General features: G+C 34.3%; 1 protein-coding gene across 3 annotated transcripts in view; it reads left to right on the plus strand.

Annotated features, from left to right (window-relative positions):
- LOC144437657 (solute carrier family 12 member 4-like) overlaps window positions 1–24,883 on the plus strand; it is an 80,951-nt gene extending 56,068 nt beyond the window's left edge. For all 3 annotated transcript variants that reach the window (XM_078126650.1, XM_078126651.1, XM_078126653.1), the window contains 13 exons: window positions 373–591; window positions 1,199–1,303; window positions 1,600–1,694; window positions 2,859–2,938; window positions 4,807–4,895; window positions 5,048–5,154; window positions 6,818–6,937; window positions 7,378–7,467; window positions 9,811–9,902; window positions 11,920–12,027; window positions 16,659–17,077; window positions 17,452–17,585; window positions 17,935–24,883. In XM_078126650.1, the coding sequence (XP_077982776.1) occupies window positions 373–591; window positions 1,199–1,303; window positions 1,600–1,694; window positions 2,859–2,938; window positions 4,807–4,895; window positions 5,048–5,154; window positions 6,818–6,937; window positions 7,378–7,467; window positions 9,811–9,902; window positions 11,920–12,027; window positions 16,659–17,077; window positions 17,452–17,585; window positions 17,935–18,026 (1,750 nt within the window). In that variant the 3' untranslated portion in view covers window positions 18,027–24,883. The remainder of the gene's footprint in view (window positions 1–372; window positions 592–1,198; window positions 1,304–1,599; window positions 1,695–2,858; window positions 2,939–4,806; window positions 4,896–5,047; window positions 5,155–6,817; window positions 6,938–7,377; window positions 7,468–9,810; window positions 9,903–11,919; window positions 12,028–16,658; window positions 17,078–17,451; window positions 17,586–17,934) is intronic.
- The last annotated feature ends 290 nt before the right edge of the window (window positions 24,884–25,173 follow it).

Genomic DNA, 25,173 nt, shown 5'->3' on the forward strand with positions numbered 1-25,173 from the left:
AAATGGCTTAACTTTGATAACATTTTGACCTCTGTTTCAAAATTTTAGTCGTCTTGATTTTAACTGGTTTTAGATTTCTTGAACAAAGTAACTGTTACAGCAAAAGGTAAAAAGTTTATTTCCGAAGTACATTTCACATTAATATGCAACCTGATCAAATCCCTATAAATGGGTGCTTCCAAATATCTATGGAGTGCTGATTGGTCATGAATATTCATGTCCATTGCTGGGTTAATCAAAAAATGTCATTTCAGTACACTTCATTGCTGATAGGTTTGGGTGGGCAGCTTTGTTTTAGTTGCATGTTAGTTTACATGTGAACTTAATTTGACAGAACAATGGTCAATCACAAAATCTTCTCTTCTATTTCAGGTTCTTTCTTATGTGTTACATGTTTGTCAACTTTGCTTGTGCACTACAAACATTACTGAAAACACCGAACTGGAGACCTCGTTTCCGATACTATCATTGGGTGTTATCTTTCATTGGTGCAGGATTATGTATAGCATTAATGTTTATATCTAGTTGGTACTATGCATTGGTAGCTGCAGCTATTGCATTGTGTATTTACAAATATATTGAATATAGAGGGTAAGTAAAACCATATTTATATCTAGTTAGTATGAAGATTCAAAAGAATAAAGGAAAACCGTTCGAAACATTTTTGCGAGAGTGTTATCGTAGAAAGAATGGTGGTCAAACTAATTTGTTTAAATGAGTGGTGCCTTAAGTTCCAGAAGGAATATTAGGTTATGAATTTATGTATGTACATTGTACTATGCATTGGTAGCTTAATATTTAGCTTTTGCAGTGTGTATTTACAAATCTATTGAATATAGAGGGTAAGGACAAACATGTTTACATGAAAGTTTAATTATTTATCTCTTGTTGAGATGACGTTTGTTATATGTATATAGTCATTCAGGAAAAAATTTGAGGTAAAATTTGTAATAGATTTGGAGTTACTTACAACATATAACAATGTACATACCTGTTACATTATAAATCGATGAACAATACTCCCATCAAAATCTAAGAGTTTAACAGAACAGATCAAAATAATCTGTGTCACCACCTCTGTTCACTAACATTGATATGTAATTTCAAATATTGTAATGACAAGAACAGGGGATTATTTCAATAAAACACATAAAATTGGTGAATATCATAATACTAAATACTGTCTTTTGATTATTAGAGCTGAGAAGGAATGGGGTGATGGTTTGAGAGGTCTATCACTTACAGCAGCAAGATACAGTCTACTTAGGTTAGAAGATAACCCACCCCATACTAAGAACTGGAGGTAAGATCACCCCTACTTTACAATAGAATGACCCATTATTGAAAGACAGGATCACAGTATTGTGTATTATATAGGGATGTTCAATTGCTAAGATTGCGTGAGAAGGACAGAGGGTCAACTTTACTCTCTACTTTCACCTGTCAGGGTCTGTCATATCAGTGCAGATGAGTAAAGGAGGGAGAAAGAAGACCACCCCCAAAAAATATCACTTGTGATAGCAATTGAAAATTTAACCTTTACTTATTTTTTTAGACATACTATACGGTCATGTAGTTTAATAACATTATTTTTCTTAGACCACAGGTTCTAGTACTTGTGAAATTGGATGAGAATTTCAAACCAAAATCAACAGGCAGAAAATTACTCACATTTGCAAGTCAACTTAAAGCAGGTAAGTTTACACTGTCGGCTCCACATATAGGAACCTAATCTAATCTAGTCCAGAAAATTTATAATGCACAAGACTCCAGAACCAAGTTCTGTTCAATGGTCCCTATAAGGGTCAATCCACACAAAATGCAGTTGTGAATATATGTGACTCTAGTTAGTTTTTCTTTACAAAAAATATCCTATAGGATCCTATAGGAAAAAGTCTTATAAGAGTATCTTATAGGAATCCTTAGCATTTAGTATTCCGGAAAGACATCTATAGGAATCCTTTAGTATTCCAAAAAGAATCCTGTAGGAATCCTTTAGTATTGTAATATCCCTTGATACCAGTTTATATCTTTTACCATTGCTTGAAGAATTCTTTTAAGTTAGAATTCCTGAAAGACATCCGTAAATTAGTAATCCAAAAAAACTTTCTGTTGAGATCCCTTACATGTAGTGTAGTATACCTATAGTAATACTGTAGGTTGTTTTTTTCTGTAGATGAACTATTAAAATCATGTATTGAAATTATTCAGTATTAATTTCTAGTAGATGTTAGAATTTCTTTGTTAGAATTTCATAACATCACTCAGTTTGTCAATGCAGTTACTAATGGATTTGCATGGTGGAACATACCAATGTATGAAATCATGATTGCTCTTGTTAAAATGCAGAGAATTCAAAGTTCTGTTATTGTAATCTCCATAAAAACTGACATACAAGTGTTGAGGTATGCTGTACCTGAAGATTTTTTTTACATGACAGAACAATTTTGGAATATTTGTAGGACTGCAGGAAATATGTCCTTTGGGAATCCTATAGGATTTCTATAAGAATCCTTTAGGACATTTTCATAAGGGTTGAAATGATTCAGGTTTGATGGTTTGCCATATATCCAATGGTATATCCAATAGGAAGACAGTGATGACATAAATAAATGTTTGTCAAGGTGAAATAGTCATCTCTAACAATGATGGACTCATAACGAAGACAAGTATTTCAGATAAAGGCTAGCAGATTCATGTATGAGAGAGAGACATGTGTAGTAGTATTGTGGGGTGGATAAATACAACAAAAATTGTCATATTTAGTTCTGGGTTTGTGAGATGAGATTTCAAAAATGAGTAGTTTATTTTTTTGACTCAAAACAGGCTGTTTAAAAAGAATTGTATTTCACTGACAGGTAAAGGATTGACATTGATTGGTAGTGTTATTGAAGGTGATTTCTTAGAATGCTTTGGAGAAGCACAGGCAGCTAAACTGGTAAGTATATGAAATGATTGACCAGACACAATGTATAATGATTGCACTTGTTCAATTTTAAGAGTTATCTGACCCAGGAATGAACAAGTTTTTCACTGTCAGAGAGGATAGATGTTTAAGCCAGGGCCAAATTTTGGCCAGCTTGTTGTCTTGAGTTTTGTGGGAGAGTGGTAGAAAGGGTATTTGTCGTTAGAAGGAAAAAAGTTGAGCATATTACCCCAGTTCTTCATTCATTACACTGGCTACCTATTCAGAAGCGCATTGAATTCAAAGTACTCTGTATTGTTTTTAAAGTTCTTAATGGGTGTGGGCCTTCATATCTAGGCAATTTATTAATGATTAGATCCACCCGTCATTCCCTTTGGTCGCAATCCAGTGGCGTGGTGAATTTGCATCAACCAATAGGGAACACTGCATACTATGGTGATCGGGCCTTCTCTATTTGCGGCCCACGCCTTTGGAATGCCCTGCCATCATGTCTTCGTTCTTCTCATACTTTGAACAGTTTTAAATCTGCCTTGAAATGTCATCTTTTTAGATCTCATTATTATTAACTTTTAAATTTTACATTTTAGTCTTTTAATTGTCATTCCGTGTCTTTGTATTTTTATCCCGTTTCATATCATGTTTATACTTGTGTATATGTACCTTTCAAAATAATTTTATACTTCTGGTCAGCGCATTGAGATTGTTTTAATGTAATGCGCTCTATAAGAAATAAATATTAGTATTAGTATTATTTTGTTTGGTATGCCGCGAAGCATTTATGATTTAGTCAGTAATATTTGATTGACAGGTAGTGAACCAGCCTCTTAGAACACACCACTGACAGCATCATTTTTTTATGAAATATATGTAATATTTTGAATTTTTCACTTGCAAATCCTAAGTCAGTCTGTATGTATTACAATTGATACTCACAGAATAATGGCGTTAGGGGTCTGTATTTATGTAGGTGTACATGGTAAAATGTGTCGGTTTACAATGGTTTTTCTCCAGTAGTTAGTGAAACCACATACTTCTTTGTAAAAGAGTCAAAAATCTAAAATCTAAATCCAGTAGATTTTTACAAAACCCGTTTGGTCTTTAATTACAAATTTTCAGAACGATTTCTGCGTATTTGAAAAATATGGACAGACAGACAGACATGGATGCATGCATGCATGCATACATACATACATACATACATACATACATACATACATACATACATACATACATACATATATACATACATATACATACATAGAAATGCATATGAAACTTGTAAGTCAGTCCGAATAAATAGATGTAAAATCCGTCGTTTCGAATAAAAATTCTTTATCAAGGTATTTATCGGCAAGCTCCAGACATGTTAGGTAAACACCTGAATATCTCTGAATGTTATGGAACAGAACGACAACCTCGCTTGATTAATGATTATATGTGTGAAAAGTTCGCACGCACCAAATAGAAGCCAATAGAAAACGCCTGAAATTTTTTTTAAATGTGATTAGACCAGAAATGACGTGAATAATCTATTAATTCCAAGGGAATTACACACACACACACACACACACACACATGGACACACAGACAGACAAAGCATAACATAACACTCCCTTACGAGAGGTAAAAGTCTTGGGTTGCTTGGATGTAGTGCTCAGTTATGGAGTTAAATGAGACATAGCTATGCAAATATACTAATTAATTTTAGCCTGTGTGAAAGCTCATGTAAATGACTGTTTCTGATTAAGTGATCTGCAGACAAGAATTTCCTAATGCTGAACCAGCTATTTATGTACTCTTTGTTAAAAATACAAGACTTTGTTTTACTTCTTTGTAAATGAAAATCGATATTTTGATTTGATTTCATATGTTACTCTCAGTCTTTGAAGAAATGGATGGCAGATGAGAAAGTGAGAGGATTCGCCAAAGTGTTGGTCTCCAAGGAAGTCAGCCAAGGTCTTTGTTCACTGTGAGTACTGTATAGCATGTAAAATATCTTAACTTGTGACATTCACAAATGTCATTCATGTGAGGTAGATGAAAAATAATTACTCTACTCCACCCTACACTACCAACTGAACAAGCTAATCACATGCTATTTTTCTCATTATTTACACCCAGTGTACAGACATGTGGTCTTGGTGGTCTAAAACACAACACAGTAGTGGTAGGATGGCCATATGGATGGAGAAAGTCAACAGATGAAACAACATGGAAGACTTTTATAGGTACAATGTAATCATTATTGTGGTGTATATTTTAACAATTGTATGATATTGATAAGAGATATCATAGACCCTCCACCCACAGGATATGCAACTGCGGTAAACATCAAAGGATCTCTAAATGTTTATTGTACGATGTTTGTTTGCATACATTAAGCTAAATAAGCATTTCCTGTCCGTTTCCGAGTTGTTTACACTCACTGTGACTCAGTGATACTAGCTATACGACATGTTTTTGACTAAATTTTCCGACCATTTCAAAGTTTACAACTGGTTGAAGACCCCAACAAGATATATAGTATTTTAGGTAAATGCATACATAGTCTTGTCGTGCATTTTCTTGTTCTATGGCATGAAAAGAAGAATTGATTGCGTAAGCTGTCCATTGTTTGCAATTGTTGTGGTACGCTTTGAGTACAGTGTTTCATTTGTCACGGTTGTAACCCAATTTCTCTCAGTCAGAAATGATTCTTGAAATTTTGAGTCCATTTATTGATGCTTTTTATCACGTTTTAATATTTTAGGCTGTTTTCATTGATCAGGATGAGGCATATATTTTTCTGCCATTTTAATAGCCCTACATAACACATCGGTACATGTACTACGCCCAAGGACATAAAAGATTTGTATTTTTCAACTCAAAGAAGACAAAAATGGGTTACAATTCGTTCAAATATTAAAATTGAACCACAACTTGAAAGGTAATCTGTGTAAATACAATCTCTCAAGTCAAAGTTGGAGTACTTCTCATTTTCTCAGTTAGTTCGGTCATGGTTTGGCTGAGAATGATTTCAAATAAAGTTTCAAATCCCGCAAAGACAATCGACTAGCAACCAGAAATTTGAAGTCAGAAGTACTGTAGTAATCATTTTGGAGACGTGTTCCTTCCTTGTGTATACATAGCTGACAAAAATCAAAATCGTCGTCAAAGACACTGGAAGACACCATGCCATGATGTGTTGTGGTCATCAACATAAATTAGCATAACTGCGTATAATCTCTTCTCGTCTTTTGCGAGATTTTACATGCGATTTATGTAGCGTTGTGAGGTTTTTACACCCCAGACAGGAAGTCTTCATTACCGCTATAGTAACAGGATTAATTAAACTTAATGTATGCAAACGCACATCGATTCAAAGGAAATACTGCAGTTGCTTATCCTGTGGGTGGAGGGTCTATGGAGATATGTAGTTCTGTAATGAAACACACCATCAATTTATAGTCAGTTACTCATATCATATGGGTTTCATATCAATCAAATGATTTTGATCATCAAACGTATGTGAGAGAAAAGTAGAGAGCATTTTTGATGTAAATTTGTATTGTTTAAACCACCTGTGTTCTTTCTAAGGTATATGTGCAAATTAATTATTGTTTTTCCTCCTTTAGCTTTTAGGAATGGCACTTATTCACTGACTTATTTACAATTCTGGATTCTGTTTGAATGGTGTCAGCTAATATGAATATTAAAATTGTTGTGTTCACCAATGTTACAGTGTTTGTCATCAGTGTTGTACATGTAGTTAATTGTGTTTTGAAGTCCCTGGTGAAGCAGACTTCAATATGAAAGCAGATCAGACATTTACAGCTGATTTTGTACTCATTTATTGCAGCCAATAGGATGACACTTACTCACTGACTTGTTTTCTATTGGTTCTCTGTGTAGATTCTGTACGAATGGTGTCAGCTAATAGGAATGCATTGCTTGTACCTAAAAATGTCCAGATGTTTCCTGAGAGTTCAGAGAAGTATGAAAGTGGTACCATTGATGTTTGGTGGATTGTCCGTATCCTTTTATGACAGCAATTATATGTATACAGAAAACAAATTGTCAAGCTTATGCTCAGAAATATAGTTATAGAAGTAATATACAATTGCCATAATAGACTGTCTCAGATATAGATTGTACATATATTCAAAAAGGGAATCCATTGTGTTTTTAGGAAGGATGTTAAATCCCTTCAAACACTGAGTTACTTTTACACTTCCTGTATGCCCTATATCCTACAAAACTGAAAAGATAATGTTTATTTTTGTTATATCACATTTTTCCTTGGAAATGCTGTAAAGTTTACAAGAAAATAGTTGAGATCGAATGTTTATAGATTGGATATAATTTTGTCAGACAGTTATATATTTGTCATCTGTATGAATAATAATTTAAAGATAATATTTCATGACATTTTTCCATTGAGATCTTTTCTTTAACTCGGCGACCTTTCCCAGATGATGGTGGTATGTTGATGTTATTACCTTTCCTACTGAAGCAACACAGAACATGGAAGCACTGCTCACTCAGGATATTTACAGTAGCACGTATCCTTTTATGCTGATATTGGGAGAGATCATGACTTTAGTATTCATAGTGTTGCATGTACTGTAGCTGCAAGGAAAGCAATGTAACAAGCATGAACACTCATAGATAAGAGATGATGTAAGCTGTTCAGATATCAGCATGGATCAACTGATTCTGAATTCAAACCCTTTGATGACTACATAGTGCTATGCTATGCAGTATTAATGATATGGATAATGTCCTGGTGAAAAAGTGGTTTATTTTGATACCCATAGAGAAATGAATACAAACCATGCTGAGATAAGTGGTTTATTTACCCACTATAGAAGTGAATACAAACTATGCTGAGATAAATGGTTTATTTACCCATATAAAAATGAATACAAACCATGCTAAGATAAGTGGTTTATTTACCCAGTATAGAAGTGAATACAAACCATGCTGAGATAAGTGGTTTATTTACCCAGTATAGAAATGAATACAAACCATGCTGAGATAAGTGGTTTATTTACCCAGTATAGAAATGAATACAAACCATGCTGAGATAAGTGGTTTATTTACCCAGTATAGAAATGAATACAAACCATGCTGAGATAAGTGGTTTATTTACCCACTATAGAAATGAATACAAACCATGCTGAGATAAGTGGTTTATTTACCCAGTATAGAAATGAATACAAACCATGGTGAGATAAGTGGTTTATTTACCCAGTATAGAAGTGAATACAAACCATGCTGAGATAAGTGGTTTATTTACCCAGTATAGAAATGAATACAAACCATGCTGAGATAAGTGGTTTATTTACCCACTATAGAAGTGAATACAAACCATGCTGAGATAAGTGGTTTATTTACCCAGTATAGAAATGAATACAAACCATGCTGAGATAAGTGGTTTATTTACCCATATAGAAATGAATACAAACCATGCTGAGATAAGTGGTTTATTTACCCACTATAGAAATGAATACAAACCATGCTGAGATAAGTGGTTTATTTACCCACTATAGAAATGAATACAAACCATGCTGAGATAAGTGGTTTATTTACCCAGTATAGAAATGAATACAAACCATGCTGAGATAAGTGGTTTATTTACCCACTATAGAAATGAATACAAACCATGCTGAGATAAGTGGTTTATTTACCCACTATAGAAATGAATACAAACCATGCTAAGATAAGTGGTTTATTTACCCAGTATAGAAGTGAATACAAACCATGCTGAGATAAGTGGTTTATTTACCCAGTATAGAAATGAATACAAACCATGCTGAGATAAGTGGTTTATTTACCCAGTATAGAAGTGAATACAAACCATGCTGAGATAAGTGGTTTATTTACCCAGTATAGAAATGAATACAAACCATGCTGAGATAAGTGGTTTATTTACCCACTATAGAAATGAATACAAACCATGCTGAGATAAGTGGTTTATTTACCCAGTATAGAAGTGAATACAAACCATGCTGAGATAAGTGGTTTATTTACCCAGTATAGAAATGAATACAAACTATGCTGAGATAGTGGTTTATTTACCCACTATAGAAATGAATACAAACCATGCTGAGATAAGTGGTTTATTTACCCACTATAGAAATGAATACAAACCATGCTGAGATAAGTGGTTTATTTACCCACTATAGAAATGAATACAAACCATGCTGAGATAAGTGGTTTATTTACCCAGTATAGAAATGAATACAAACTATGCTGAGATAGTGGTTTATTTACCCACTATAGAAGTGAATACAAACCATGCTGAGATAAGTGGTTTATTTACCCACTATAGAAATGAATACAAACCATGCTGAGATAAGTGGTTTATTTACCCAGTATAGAAGTGAATACAAACCATGCTGAGATAAGTGGTTTATTTACCCAGGACTTAGCTTGCAGCTAGTCTAGCCTGATCTTAAACATGGAACATTAATAATAAACAGAGGGCTCATACAAAAGAAAGAAAAAAGGCATCCCCCTTATTGCTGTAGAACATTGTTTAGATACAAGGGAAAAGTGGTAACTACAGATTTCACCATGATGACATCACAAAATTAAGTAAAATTATACAATTGCCTAATACTAGGATGTCATTACTTTGGACTGTATTTTAACTTTTACTCAAGATGCACTGTACATGCACATGTTTGCAATGTTTTTTGAACCATTCTTAAAAGGTACACAAGTAGTGTAAAAAATAAATGCAATTTGTGTTAAACCTGTGAGCAAAGTATCATGCAAATACTACTACAGGGTTGATAGAACTCAAAATCAATCCTCAAAGCAAATCACAATGCAACCAACATGAAGCTTACTAGTAAGATTGAAATGGAGAAAAAGTCAACTTAACACTATTTGCACAGAACTAGAAGATAACAGTATACAAATGAAGAGAGATCTAGAGATGTTTTTACATTTACTCAGAATTGAAGCAACAGTGGAAGTCATAGAGTTGGTAAGTTACTGTAATGATAGTCAAAGACTATAAGATGTCCATTATTTCATTCAGTCCTGGTGGCATAACTTATCAGCTCTCAAAAGTGGGAGCTGATACGGTGGCACGACTTATCAGCTGTCTGAAGTTTTCGCTGATATGGTGGCACAACTTATCAGCTCTCTGAAGTTTTGGCTGATATGGTGGCATGACTTATCAGCTCTAAAAAGTGTTGGCTGATATGGTGGCACCACTTATCAGCTGTCTGAAATTTTCGCTGATAAGGTGGCACAACTTATCAGCTCTCTGAAGTTTTGGCTGATATGGTGGCACAACTTATCAGCTCTCTGAAGTTTTGGCTGATATGGTGGCATGACTTATCAGCTCTAAAAAGTGGTCGCTGATATTGTGGCACAACTTATCAGCTCTCTGAAATGGTAGCTGATAAGGTGGCACAACTTATCAGCTCTCTGAAATGGTAGCTGATATGGTGGCATGACTTATCAGCTCTCTGAAGTTTTGGCTGATATGGTGGCATGACTTATCGGAAATAGACAACCATTCATTGACAAGTCAAGATGAACCTAAACCTGATGGCAACCATTTTATTAGCACAACTGAACTGACAAGGTTCAGTAGTAGTATAGGCATTGTACAGTCTCTGTCCGTCTGTTTGTCTGTCTGTCTCTCTCTGGACAGCTTAAACTCAAAAACTGCCAGACCGATTGCCTTGTTACTTGATGGGGATATTACTACTGGTGTCTAGTTGGGAAATTGTTCAAAGCAAACGATTGCATCACAGGTGTGTGAGTTTAGTCAAAAAATGTCATTTTTGGTATTTAACAAAAGTGAAACTCAAAGCTACTGGGCAGATTGGTCTGAAATTTTGGGGGAACGTTCTTAGGGGTGTGCAGATTAAGATTTGTTCATGATATGATGATTCCATCAGTAATATGCAAATTAGGGCTAGAAATGTGGCTCTTTGGTCACAAATCCTTAATTCCAAAACTACTGAGCAGATTAGGCTGAAATTTAATGGGGTGCATCTGGGAGTGTATAGATGAAGAAATAAATATTAAGCATACATTGATCTCATTAGCGATATGCAAATTAGGTGTAAACATTTGAATTTTGGTCAAAAACTTATTTATGTCTCAAAAAGTACTTGGTCAATGAGACTGAAATTTGGTGAGATGTTTATAGAAGTGATAATCTGCAGATTTTGTTCAAAACATTTTGACACAATTGGCCCTCACAACCATGACCATGCCCTTAGCAACAACCAAATTCAAGTATATTTTACTAAAATAATAACATCATCTGGTAGGCAAGTGAGTTAACATTCAAAGAATGTATGCAAATATCCCTATTAACCATTTTTTTTGTTATTCTGAGCAGTAGCGAACCAATTTGTTTGGCCATTTAGGAGATCTCTTTGTCATTTATTCCTGAAGTGTCTATTGTTAGAACAAAAAAACCATAACCACACCCATAGCAACAGCCAAACATTGGTGTATTTCACAAATATAACAGATTCTTAGACAAGTGAACAAACATTCAAAAAGTGTATGCAGATATGCCTAGCAACAAGACCATGCCCATAGCAACAGCCAAATGATTACATATATTGCAAAGATAACAACAGGGATTCATAGACAACTGAATAAACAGTTTTAAATGTTTGCAAATATACCTAGCAACTAGACCATGCCCATAGCAACAGCCATATGACGATGTATATCACAAAGGATAACATCAGGGATTCATAGACAAGTGAACGAACATTCAAAAATATAGCAATATGACCACACCCATAGCAACAGCCAAGTGATTGCGTATATATATTGCAAAGGTAACAACAGGGTTGGAAAGGCAACTGGATAATCATTCAGCGAATGAACACCTATACCTCGCATGGATTAGCATGTGGGTAAACATTTTTAAAAACTTAATAGTTGTGCTACATTGGCAATATTTTCAACAGATATAACCTAGACTGACTTCTACATCTTTTACTTTTTTTCATTTTGATGCATAGCATGATAGTGATATATCAGCTTATACATATGAAAGAACTTTAATGATGGAACAAAGAACTCAAATGTTACGCGAGATGAAATTAACACGCAAACAGACCAAGAGAGAGGTAAGTTGTTATTGCAGTGTTAATAGTTTGCATGCTATGCCTTGTCAACTGTTGCTTTTTCTCACTCATCATTGTATTGGTGGCTTTTCATCAAATCTTGAAGTCTTATTCTTGGTGGCACTCTCAATAAATCTTTGAATCTCATCATCTTGTTAATGTCTCTATTGTTCTATTATTCATGTAGGGCTTTCTGTTTTTAACAGAGGTAAGGTAAATCTTTATATTTCTGCACTTACATCATGGCTGCCATTAACAGTCTTTCTATACCGTTTCTGTGCTAATAAGTGTTGTATGCAGTATGATTACCCCATGTTTTTGTTTACATAATGACCAGCATGACATCAGAGTTGTAAACAGCTGACCATCCAACATGAATAGCCAGTTCCTCACTTCTAGCAAGAATTATTTTAGTAGCAGTAATAAAAGTAGTAAGGTTATTTTAACAGTTTAGCAAGGGAACAACAAAAGAGTATTTCCACTGGGCCCGTGCTGATTTCCACCTGGGCCCTGTTAGGAATCTTTGCTCTTGATAATTTAGTATCTATTTTAGTTTTCTAATTTTGACAGAATGAAGAAGCCTACTCTAATGACAGTGCACCCACAGTTTCATAGTAATAAAATATTTTCTTTTTAGCACAACTAAACTGATGTGAAATGTCTGTGTATATTAGTCTAGTATATAGTTCCAATTCCAGAAAATGTTGCTGGAAAATGGTCACGTAGGCATTTTTGGGTAAAAGCTGGAATTCAACTTTTCTAGTGTAATTCAATGGTGCTGAATCCAAAAAGCATGCCTTCCAAACAAAATTTTGAGGTCTTAGCCCAAAAATTTGAATACATTTGCATATAAAACTACTTTTATAAAGCCATCGTTATGCCTTTTTCATATTTTCGACTAAGTAAGATACATTTTTCAAGCAATGTGTCATGGGAAAATTCAATACAGTGGCCATGTTATTAAAATCCTTTGATATTTTGTATGCAGTTTTTAGCACAGCTAAACTGAGGTTCAGTAGTGCCATAGGCATGGTGAAATGTGTGTGTGTGTGTGTGTGTGTGTGTGTGTGTGTGTGTAAATGACTTAAAGTTAAAAAACGCCAGACCGATTGCCTTGGTGGGGACATAGGGCGTGTAGATGGAACTTTATTACATGACATCTTGTAGGGAAAAAATGTTTTTAAAAGGTAAAACAAAAGTAAAAAGTAACAACAATACAGAAAAAATAAATTTTTGTAAACAAATACAGAGGCCTTTTTCGAGTCCCTCTGGTTGTACATTTACAATCCTAGAGCCAAATTGTTGACAGATATTCCTACGCCTTTTGTTGTAACTAACAATACCAAGGTGACAAAGTACTTGCTCATAGGTACATATCGTAACAGTATGCGCAGGGCTCTTTTCTAGACACAATCCAATGATAATTTCAATTTATCTGTATGTTGCCAAGCTGTACAAGCTAGGCAAGATCTAAGCAATGAGATGTTAAATTCATTTCAAGTCATCAACACTAGCTCTATACCGACACAAGACCTGCAATAATAGATGCCAGCATTTACACGTTTACTGGTGACTTCCTCAATGTGAGAGTACCATTTGAGATTACTAAGTAAGGTGAGCCCAAAACTTTTGTTGGAATTGGCCACCTCCAGTGATAATATTGTTGATCTTAAGAGGAGTAAGATCAATATCAGATCTTGAAAAGAGAATTCTCATTTTCTGACATTTCTTACCATTAAGCTCCATTTTCACCACAACTGAACTGAGGTTCAGTAGTGCTATAGGCATGGTGAAATGTATCTGTGTGTGTGTGTGTCTATGTCTGTGTATGTAAATGACTTAAAGTCAAAAACTAAACTGCCAGACCGATTGCCTTTGTGTTTAGTGGGGACATTACTTAGGGCATGTAGATGGATAATTGTTCAAATGAAAATGATCGCATCAGAGATGTGCATTTTGGGTCAAAAAATGTGATTCGTAATGTGAGAAAATGCTTTGACTCAGCCTAGAAATGAAATGTTATTGATTTATTGACATCATGAAATCATTAAATCTTTTATGGGCTACTTCACATCTCAATGTCAATGGCATCAAGATTAACCTCTGTTTGAGGTTGCTTGGAAATGTGTTTTTTAGCACAGCTGAATTAAATAATAGACACTGTCTATGATTAAAACAGGTTCATTCATGCTACAGACATGATAAAGAGTGTTGTCCATCTGTATTTGTCTGTCTACCAATCTGTGGTTGACTTAAACTTAAAGAAACTTAAAAGTCAAAACCACTGGGAAGAATATTTTGATTTTTTTTATAGGGATGTCGATTTCAGTCTCCAGTTAGCATAACTGAACTAATGAAGTTCAAGTGCTATAGGCATGGTGTGTCTGTGTGTCTGTCTGTCTTTATGTGTGTGTGTGTGTATATGTGTGTATGTCTGTCTGTGTATGTCTGTCGGTCTCTCTCTTTCTCTCTCTGTGTGTGTGTGTGTGTGTGTGTGTGTGTGTGTGGATGACTTAAACTCTAAGCCACCCAATCATTACATTACTTTTGGAGTTTACAATGTAGTTGCAAAATTGTTCAAATGAAAATGATCATATCAGAGATGTGCATTTGGGGTCAAAAATTGCGATATTGGGTCAAAAAAGTTCAAGCTTTGTTCCTTGTGGTAATCCTGCATTTACAATTCGCCAGCTTGAAGTACATTAAGCATTTTCTAACACAACTCAGACTCTACTATGAAGAAAATGTGCCACTCATTTGACTAGATTAGTGTTGATACTTATATTGATGAATTTGGACAAGAGAATTGAGTGATCAATTTTGTCAAAGGCTTTGCTAAAATCTAGATAACAAATTCTGGCCATGTGTGTTTTTGATTTTCAAGACTTTCAGTCCACGATTGCAACATGTCAACCATAGCAAATGCTGAAGATGACTTTTCACACTCACGTACTGTTTCTGGTCAATCTTTCCTTTGACTTCACCTTTGATCCATTTGTCAACTAACAACTCCATAATCTTTCACTTGTCTCTCATGTATGTTTCAAAAGAATTTCTATCAGCAGTACTGATATATTTTCGTGATTAAATTTGAACAATCATGTTAGATATTATGGTCAGTGCTACCAGTATGCAACATAACAAAGTGAGGAAAAGGCTATAGTTTGATTTCTTCTCTGAGCTTGCTGAAAAGTATATAATTGAATGAAGCTGTACAAATCCTAAAATAATCATCAAATATCTAGGCACGTATATGCATGACAAAGCCAAAGATTAACCACAATACTAGCCGTCTTCTAATTACCCAACATTACACATTTGCTTTTATGTATAGTCACAATAATTGTAAGATTTCAAACACAGACATAAGTGATTCGGAATTTGGTTTCCTGGACTTTGCCAAAGTTTCAAGTGAGATTGAATCTTTTATCCAAATCCCCTGAGCTTCACCAGCCTTATTTGACTGTAACCTAACTAGGTCATGGGTCATGAAAGATGCATCATAGAGTCGATCATTCCCTCAATGATACAACTGATTTTAAGCTAAAAAATGATCAAAAGAATTATTTTTTATTGGAATGCAATCTGAATTTTAATGATGTTAAGCATTATTTTCAAAATGATAGAAACAATCTGAGCTAACATTGCAGCAAAATCTACTGGTCCAGATGGGCAGGTCTTGCCAAAACTTTTCGGCCCAGCCTGATGTTTATCCAGTCCTGAGCTGCTGGGCCAAGACTCTTTACAGTACTCAGTGTGTCCTCTATGCTAATTTGACACAGCACTGACTCACAGAGCAATTTCTTGTGACTCACCAAAATTTGGTAATCGTCAATCCTTTACAACTGCCGACATCAGACCATGGATGACCATGGATGAACGGAACCTGTTACAAACAGGGAAAGTAAACAAATGAATTGGATTAATAGCACTTGGCTCAGTATGTTGGAACAGCAGAGATTTGTATTACACACCATGATTTGATAAGAACAGTTTTATGGTCTCTTTATATGCCCATGAAATGCCAGGGGAACTGGAAATTTGTTTTCGAGGGTGAATTATATACGTAAAGTGGCCATAATCTGTTCTTATCAATGATGGAATGTAATACAAGTCTCTGTACTTCCAAGATGCTGTGCCAAGTGTTATTAATCCATTTCAAATGTTTACTTTCCCCTTTTGTAACAGGTTCCGTTTGTCCATGGTCTGATGTCTGAAGTTGTACTATGGGATGACCCACTAGAGAATCCAATTTGTATCATTTTGACCCACAGCAAAAACTACTTTCAGTCGTTAAGGCACACTGTGGCACTATGCAAAGGACAATGAATGAATTCAGTACAGATATAAGCTGTGCAGTTTTCTATCAGGTACAACATTTGTGTGCTTCAATTTCTGGTGAGGACAATATAGTTATATTGAATTGAATTGAATTCACAGATAGGTGGTTCTGAACAAAGGATAATGAGTGACTTCACTACAAATATATGCAGTGTGGTTTTCTAAATTTATCAGGTACAACTTGAACATGTGTGTGCTTCACAGCCAGGTGGTACTGCACAAAGGACAAGTGATATTTGTCTGCCACTGTAAATAAGCTAAAAATGTGTGGTGTGTTTATCTGAATTTATCAGGTACAGCATCTCCTTGATGTTCATCGTGAGAATAAACCTGAGGGTGAAAAATCAGATGAAACTGAACCTGACATTGAGGAAATTGTGGAGGCAGATGAGGCTGAACTCAGACAAGAAGGGCTCCTGGAAGGTTTAGATAATGGAGAGGAAAACAGCACAGTAATTGTGAAAGTTGAAAATGAAAAAAATCAACCTGAGAAAGAGGGTGAAGATGGCAATGGAAGATTTGAAGATGCTGAGGAGCAAAAGGCAGACAAAGAGGCTCCCATGGCAACAATAGATGTCGAAAGTGAAACTATTGGTACAGAGAAAGTAGCAGATGCAGCAACAGCATCTGCCTTTGATAGACCTAGAAGACCTAGCAAGAAATCACCCAAAGAAATCAAAGAATACTATAAAAATCTCCTCCATATCAAACCGTAAGTGATAATCACCTATTAAATATTTATGCACACAGAAAACATTCTCACACCACTCACTCCTTTTTTATAATTCATGGATGAGGTAGGGTGATAACAAATTATGTGAGACAGCCAATGAATGGTGTGTGATTTGTAGATTGATTGACTGATTGCTTGATTGACTTCAATTTATTGATTGGTATTTGATTTATTGATTGATCACTTCTTTAATTGATAATATGATTTGCTGACAGTTTGACAATCAATTGGTGTTGGTTAGTTGAAAAATTGATTGATAGCTTTAATTGATTGAATATCTGTTCAGTGATTGATCTATTGACTAACAAAATCATTTTTCATAATCTAATGAAAGTATTTTTTCATGTTATCAGCCATGCATTGAACGTACGACGGATGCATACAGCTGTTAAACTGAATGAAATCATTGTAGAGAAGTCACATGAAGCTAAGTTGGTTATCTTGAATCTACCGGGTCCTCCCAAGAACAGAGCAGGAGATGCTAACTGTATCCTTTACATGCTGTTGTCATTGTCATTGTACTTGGGTGTGCAGTTTGCAGAATCCAATTATTTCATGAGTGACACCCTGATTTAAAGTAATTATTGCAAATTTGACTGTTTAGGGCGAAGCCTATAGAAATTATATTTAGAAGTGAACTGCCACACTTTTCCATCATTTTCCTATGGGCTTGACAGTTGTATTTAGAGGATGTCACTGTAGAAACAACATATTGTTCCTTAAATTGACTTAATTTCACTGTGAAAGTGAAGCTTTTTTTGTATGTTGACAAGCTGTTTCGTCAATGTTGTGTGTGCTGTGTGAAATCTTTATTCTTCTTAATGAATATGTACCAGACATTGAATTTCTAGAAGTGCTGACTGAGGGTATTGAGAGAGTGTTGATGGTAAGAGGAGGTGGTAGAGAAGTCATTACAATCTACTCATAACAGATTACAACAATAATGGACCAGGGAAACAATTCATATTGGTGTTTGACATCAAAACAACTCAGCAGTAATGGTGGAATTTTGCAATGGTCAAAATAACAAACACAAATATAACTAATCAATGATTAAATCAAACTAATTTAAATAATTGAATTTGAAGTGTCCTGTGTTTTGCGATAGTAATTTAAACCAATCTCAACTTAGAAAAGATGGAACAATGGAAGACAAGATAAGATAAGATAAGAGAAAGGAGATACCTCAGATGTGTTTTCTAAAATTTAACTCAGAGCTAGGTGTCTAATGACCCAACGCAACCATGGGTTATCTTTTATGTTTATTTAATATCTGTACCATTGTGTGTTTCGCTAATTTTTACAGTGGCAGACAAATATCACTTGCTAAGGCTGTTATTTTGACATGTATGAAAAAAACGTAGTTTCTAATCTCAGAATTTTGATAGATTTTGCAAATAATCACTGACTTATGACGCAAAAAGACAACTTTTTCAAAATATTATAACCAAATTTTATATAGGGATGATTGAAGATTTGATAATGATTTAATTTCATACCTGACCATTTTTAGCTCCCAGAAGTGGTGCTGAAGAAATGTCAGGTGTCTGTGGGTCTGTCCATCTGTTGTTTGTCTGTATCATCAATATCTCAAAACCTCTGGTCTGTTTTAAATGACATTGGTAGAGTCATTCTGTGAGCTAATGTGGAGAACTGATCAGGTACATTGGTAAACATCCTATTAACTATGTATTTGCATAAATAGTAACTTTGGTAATGAGGCTATATCTTCAGAATGCAAACTTCTTATAATTTTGTACACATGTTGATGATAACAAATCACATATAATCTGCAAAACTTCTTTATATAGCTCACAATTTTAATAAATTATTTGCATAATTAATGATTTTGGGGTAATTAGGCAATATTTTAAGTACGAAAGCGTCAAATTTCAAATAACTAGGTATGCTCATTTATTATATACTACCAAACCAGAAAGACTATAAAGGTTCAATTAAATAGGTGACACAATATTTTTACATTTCAGGCAATTTTTTATTTTTTATGAATTGTATAGTCAAACAAAATACAGGCCACTGATACAGTGATAGTATGCACATACATAAAATGTTACATATTACACTGTAAACAAAGTTTTATGTTTGAATCTTCCTAGATTCATCTGATAAGGATGTTGATTATTTGTTCCCATTGAGATAAACTATCATTTTATATGCTTGCAGGCTATCATTGTCTGTATTTTGTTTTATGTAATTAGTAACAACAAATCTTGTGTGAGATGTAGAGACATCATGCTGCCTAATTTAAACTTTATGGTCACTCTAGTTTAGCATTTACAAAGTGCACATGTCCTATAAATCTTCTTGATGTAGCTTTTAACTTTGCTGTGTCATTCAGGGGGTTTATTTGAAGCTGACAGTCAGAGAAAATGTTCATCTATTGTTGTCATGTGGCCTGCTACTTTGTATTTATGTACAAAGCTCCTAAACACAAGTCAAATATATATATATTTTGAACTCGTAATCAACAAAAGTAAACTGTGCTAACAACATAAAAGATTGAACAGTGGAATAATCACAATCACCAGATAATTCCAATCTGTAAACATGAAATCATGATATAGAGCAAGAACAACATTTTGATCATTTTGATTTTCGGACACAAATAGTGTACATTGTATTTGAGCTCAGACCACTAACTTTAGTGGTCTGTGATTTTAGCTTGATATGTTTAGTGAGTAACTGAATACATAATTACCAAATTGCTGTTTGTTTTTGATGAAAGAATTTTTTTTAATGCTTGCTAGCCTTAAAAATGTTTGTCAAAAATTTACACAATGTAATAGTTTAATTCTGTTAGAGCTAAAGTCAGCCTAATAGTGAGAAAGTAACCCAAGAGAGCACTTTAAGGGAGCACTTTAAGTTTATTTGGTTGAATATGAAGATATGAGGACACCATGATTTTGTCAACATGGTCTGTAATTTTATAGGTATAGTTCATTGAAATACTGATTTATATGATAATTTGAAATATACATTCAATCAGTAAATGTTGGTCTAAAAAATAAATGTGACAGCAAAGCCAGAACTATAGGTATTATTGCACCTGTATGACAGACAGGCTCCATCATAGTTTATTTATTTTTCTTGCTCAGACAGGCATATTGATTGTTGTTTCAGTGTTCTTGCTTTTAATACAACTAACAGTATAGGACAGGTAACTATTGCTTGCAGGTAAATTAAATGTGACAAGTTATCAGAATCACCTTTAATACAGTGGCACAAACTGCAAGTCAGGTGCCATTTGTGACTAAAGTCAGTGTACAAAATACACACTAAAACTTATTGAGAAACAAATCTGAGTGGACACAGAGGTTATTTATACACAGAGGCTTAAAAACCAAAGTGGTGGTATTTTTTAGTTGGTACCCAAACATTTCTGTCATTATTACATTTTTACATGTATATAAATTCCAGGTGAGAGCTGTACAAGTTACTAGGCATAATTCACCATGTTTTAGTACTTGGAATATGTATTTATCAATATGAAACAAAAGCCTGAGTAATCACCAAAATGTTGCAGATTGAGCACCTTGATTTCAAGTATTGCCATGTACTGGCAGTGAAGTCTTAAATCATTACAGATGTGTATTTCATTTTATGAAAGAAAGACTTTAGTGAGATATCGAATTACCAAGTAAAGTTACTAAGGACCTATAATGCTTGGTTATGTAGGCCACTTATGCTGTTACCAAGTAAAGTTACTAAGGACCTATAATGCTTGGTTATGTAGGCCACTTATGCTGTTACCAAGTAAAGTTACTAAGGACCTATAATGCTTGGTTATGTAGGCCACTTATGCTGTTACCAAGTAAAGTTACTAAGGACCTATAATGCTTGGTTATGTAGGCCACCTATGCTGTTACCATGTGAAGTTACTAAGGACCTATAATGCTTGGTTATGTAGGCCACCTATGCTGTTACCAAGTAAAGTTACTAAGGACCTATAATGCTTGGTTATGTAGGCCACTTATGCTGTTACCAAGTGAAGTTACTAAGGACCTATAATGCTGTTACCAAGTAAAGTTACTAAGGACCTATAATGCTTGGTTATGTAGGCTACTGTTACCATGTAAACCTTGTAGTTCTAAAGTACATCTCTTGTTAGTTGAACATTTACATTTTGAAACAAAAACATTGAAAAACTACTCAATCAACTTTATGTAAAAGAATTCATAGAAGCCTTGTGTATTTTATTTATTACTATTTTCAATTCTGTCCATATGACTTCTGGAGGTTTTTTTATCAACTTTATGTACATTTTTCAACTGAGAGTAATATTTATTGGTACTGGTATGGTTTTAAACTTTGATTTCATAGACAGGCCAAGTTTACTTACTGATTCTAAGGAAGGGACATGTATAGAGTATTATGTCAATGGGAAGGCCATTATGTCAACTTTATAAAAACACATGCTTGATGTTGGTTTTCTGCTTCAGTTTCCCTACTCTTTTTTCATAAACTGCACATGAGGGCTTAACAATAATATGAAAAGCAAGTACTTTAAAATGATGGCTGCTAATTTGCTTTTATTCTGAATTGACCTTCACCTCCATACAACTCATTGTGATTGGACAATGTACTCATTATTTAGCCCGCAATATACACAGTCTAGAGGGGTTAGAAGAATGACCCATGTCCATCCATCCAATCGCCCGTCCATCCATGGCCAACCATTTCTCTGTCACTGATGACTCAATTTCAATAAAACATGAAATGTAGAGAATAATAGACTTGATTAGTCAGTTTTCAAGAATCATATAATGATTAGATGGTGCTGAGCTATGACTATGCAAACCCTACTCAGCTACCCATAGTGAACTTGCTAATGAGACACAATACTTTTAAATTAACAGTGTGCATGTACGTTTATCTTTTAATAAGATGTTTTAGAAGTCAGAGTTAGTATTTGTATCACTGAAAATTATATATACCTGTATGGTTTGGTATTATGGCTGCTAAGGAACCCTGGTGTTTATAAGAATGTAGCTGATAAAACTGTTTACAAAGAAGTATTTTGTTGATTTGTTCATGTGATTTGTTCATATTTACAAACAATTGTTACCATTTTTCAATCAAAATCTATGCTTTATGAATAAGGCTAGTGAAAAAGACGGTAGAAAATAAATATCCATCAAGTCTTGTATATGATGTTTTATTTTTAGTTACATTGAAATTGATGTTTGATTTGATTTCATTTATTGAGATTGCACTTAAAGCAGAATAAGATTTGTTTTTTAATAATGTCACCATTGTAGAATTTTGATTCATGTGATTTAATAGAAATAGTAAGGAGAATCTCGTCTTCTCCAGATTTTGCTAGGTCGTATTCCAGTCATGTGATTTGTCACAAACACATTCTAATCACATATAGAAGTCATGTGATCACAGTATAGAAAGTACATGATTAGCTTTAGAAACTTGCACATAAAGTTCTCTTCAGTATTTACTTCTTTTTCCTTTAGTATCATAATGCAGATATTTAATTTTGATTTTCAGAAAAAAACTTGCTGAGAAACTCAAAAATACATGTGATACCTTTTTGTTTGCAACTCTAAAATATGGTACTGCTGACCTTTGACCTATCAGGGCATCATTGTTGTAGCAGTGCATTTTTAGGCAGTAGGTCTGTATTAACTTTATCATAACACTTGCATAAAATGACTAGAACTAACTTTTGAATGAGAAATTCTACTGAAGAAATAATAATTTACCAGTGATGTGTTGACGAATATTAAAATAGATCCACTTGGATTGGTGAAAGAGAAGACGGTATATAAATGTTTAATACTTTCCTAACATAAGAATAATGAGTACAAAATGACAGAAGTGCTCCAACAGTTTACAGACCATAGTAGGCTTTGTCATAGAGTGAAGATTCATTGATGAGGGCACTCTGTGTAATTGAAACTTATTGTCTTTATGACTTATATCAAATAAAACCATTCCTCTAATCAAAATCTGTTATATCTATGTACAGAGATTTTTTAAGTTATGCATTTTTCTACCATAATACAAGGGTATTCCCTTTGTATATCATTGTATGTTGCACGTAGAGATCAAGATTTCTTTCAACTTCAAGTATTTCATTTTTCTATTCCAGTAAAACGTGTCTCTTTCGTGACTTATGCAACACTTGATCAGTTCTATAGTCAATATATAGATTTTCATAGTTCACAAATAAAATGGCACACCTGCAGGTACTGCTTTGGTCCAACCTTCAAAGTAGTGAGACTTTCTGACTGACAAAAACCTTCAACCATTAACCAATATCACTACAGCTAAAAGATCGAGGGATCGCCGAATAACTGTGTGTATCATACACATTGTATGTTTCCTAAGAATGATTTAGATAGATAAGAAACAGGCTTCCCACACAGACCACTCATTACAAATATAAACAACACCACACTCCTGTCGACAAGCAGGCACTGTATGTGCACACACATATCACTTGTCACTTTGAATTAATACACTTGTATGTGTCAATATCTGAGCCTGCAATGTGATGACTTTCAATAGCTTGTTTGTTCCAAGGCGATGTGTGTGTCTGTGTATCAGGAGGGATCGGATGATGTTGTTTATATTTGTTTTGAGTGGTCTGTGGGAAGCCTGTGGGAACATAAATTGTGTATAATATGCACAGTTGTTCGGCAATCCCTTGATGTTTTTATTGTAATTGTAATATCACAGTTTCCATCATTTTATTGGCATTCTAAATTGACCTATGTTACACAATTAAAATATTGGGTCAAGTGTTTAATTTATTTGTCTAGTTGTTTGTTTACCATTGTTGTGACCAGTTGAGATTGAATTGTGCTCCCAGTAGGGTGGCATTCATCCTGATGACTTCCTGGATATTGCAGTGTGCCTGTTTAGGGACTTGGTAACAGCCTTGATTACATGGTGATAATATATCTTCACAATAGAGGCACTGCCATCACCCACTTGTGTAATCTACCACATTGAACACCTTTTAATTTATGTCTATCTTAGTGCAATGAAAGTTCAGTTTCCACACTACAACTAAAACATCAAGGAATCACCAAACGATTGTGCATATCATACACATTTTATGTTCCCTAAGAATATTTAGTTAGATAAGAAACAGGCTTCCCACAGACCACTCATTACAAATATAAACAACACCACACCTGCCAACAAGCATGCACTGTATGTGCACACACGTCACTTGTAACTTTGAATTAATACACTTGTGTCAAAATCTGAGCCTGCAATGTGATGACTTTCAATAGCTTGTTTGTTCCAAGGCGATGTGTGTGTCTGTGTATCAGTAGGGATCGGATGATGTTGTTTATATTTGTATTGAGTGGTCTGAGAAGCCTGCTTCTTATTTATCTAAATAGCAAATGTGATTAAAAAGAAATATATATGCACTGTTAAAAAAGAAAAAAATATTGTCCAGCAATGCCTATGTAGTCTGACACTTCCCAATACATTATGTAGTTCAATTTTTCCCCTTTAAGGGTCTTTACTTAAAAGAACTGTTAAGGTCAGAGAAATATTACTAATTATGAATACATGTCATAGAAATATACAAAAATAACAGTCAGTGTGGCTTTTAAGATAAGACAATCTTACTCTCAAGCTTTTCAACATTTGTGATTTTTTAAAAGAAAATAACAAAGTATAGAGCTTGCAAGTTGGTCATTTTTTTTTCAGATAAACGATGCCTAACCTTTCTATATATATGGTTATTGTAGTGGAGATAGCCTAATGTTTACACAGAAATGTATATTTGTATTATAGTTAATAAAGTCATTTTCTCTTCCTACATGCATCCCTAGTGTTATTTTGCTCTGTGCCTGTACTCGTCACTGTGTAATTTCCAGCTCAAGCTGATATTCAATTCAATTCAATGTAACTTTATTGTCCTCATTGGAAATTTCTCCTTAGCTTCACCCCAAAGAGACAAAACTATAATTTACACACAAAATATAGCGGATAAAGACTAAAACACTGATATACATACAATAATTTACACACAAAATATAGCGGATAAAGACTAAAACACTGATATACATACAATAATT

This window comes from Glandiceps talaboti, chromosome 7 (assembly GCF_964340395.1).
Source record: "Glandiceps talaboti chromosome 7, keGlaTala1.1, whole genome shotgun sequence".
NCBI classification, from domain to species: Eukaryota; Metazoa; Hemichordata; class Enteropneusta; family Spengelidae; genus Glandiceps; species Glandiceps talaboti.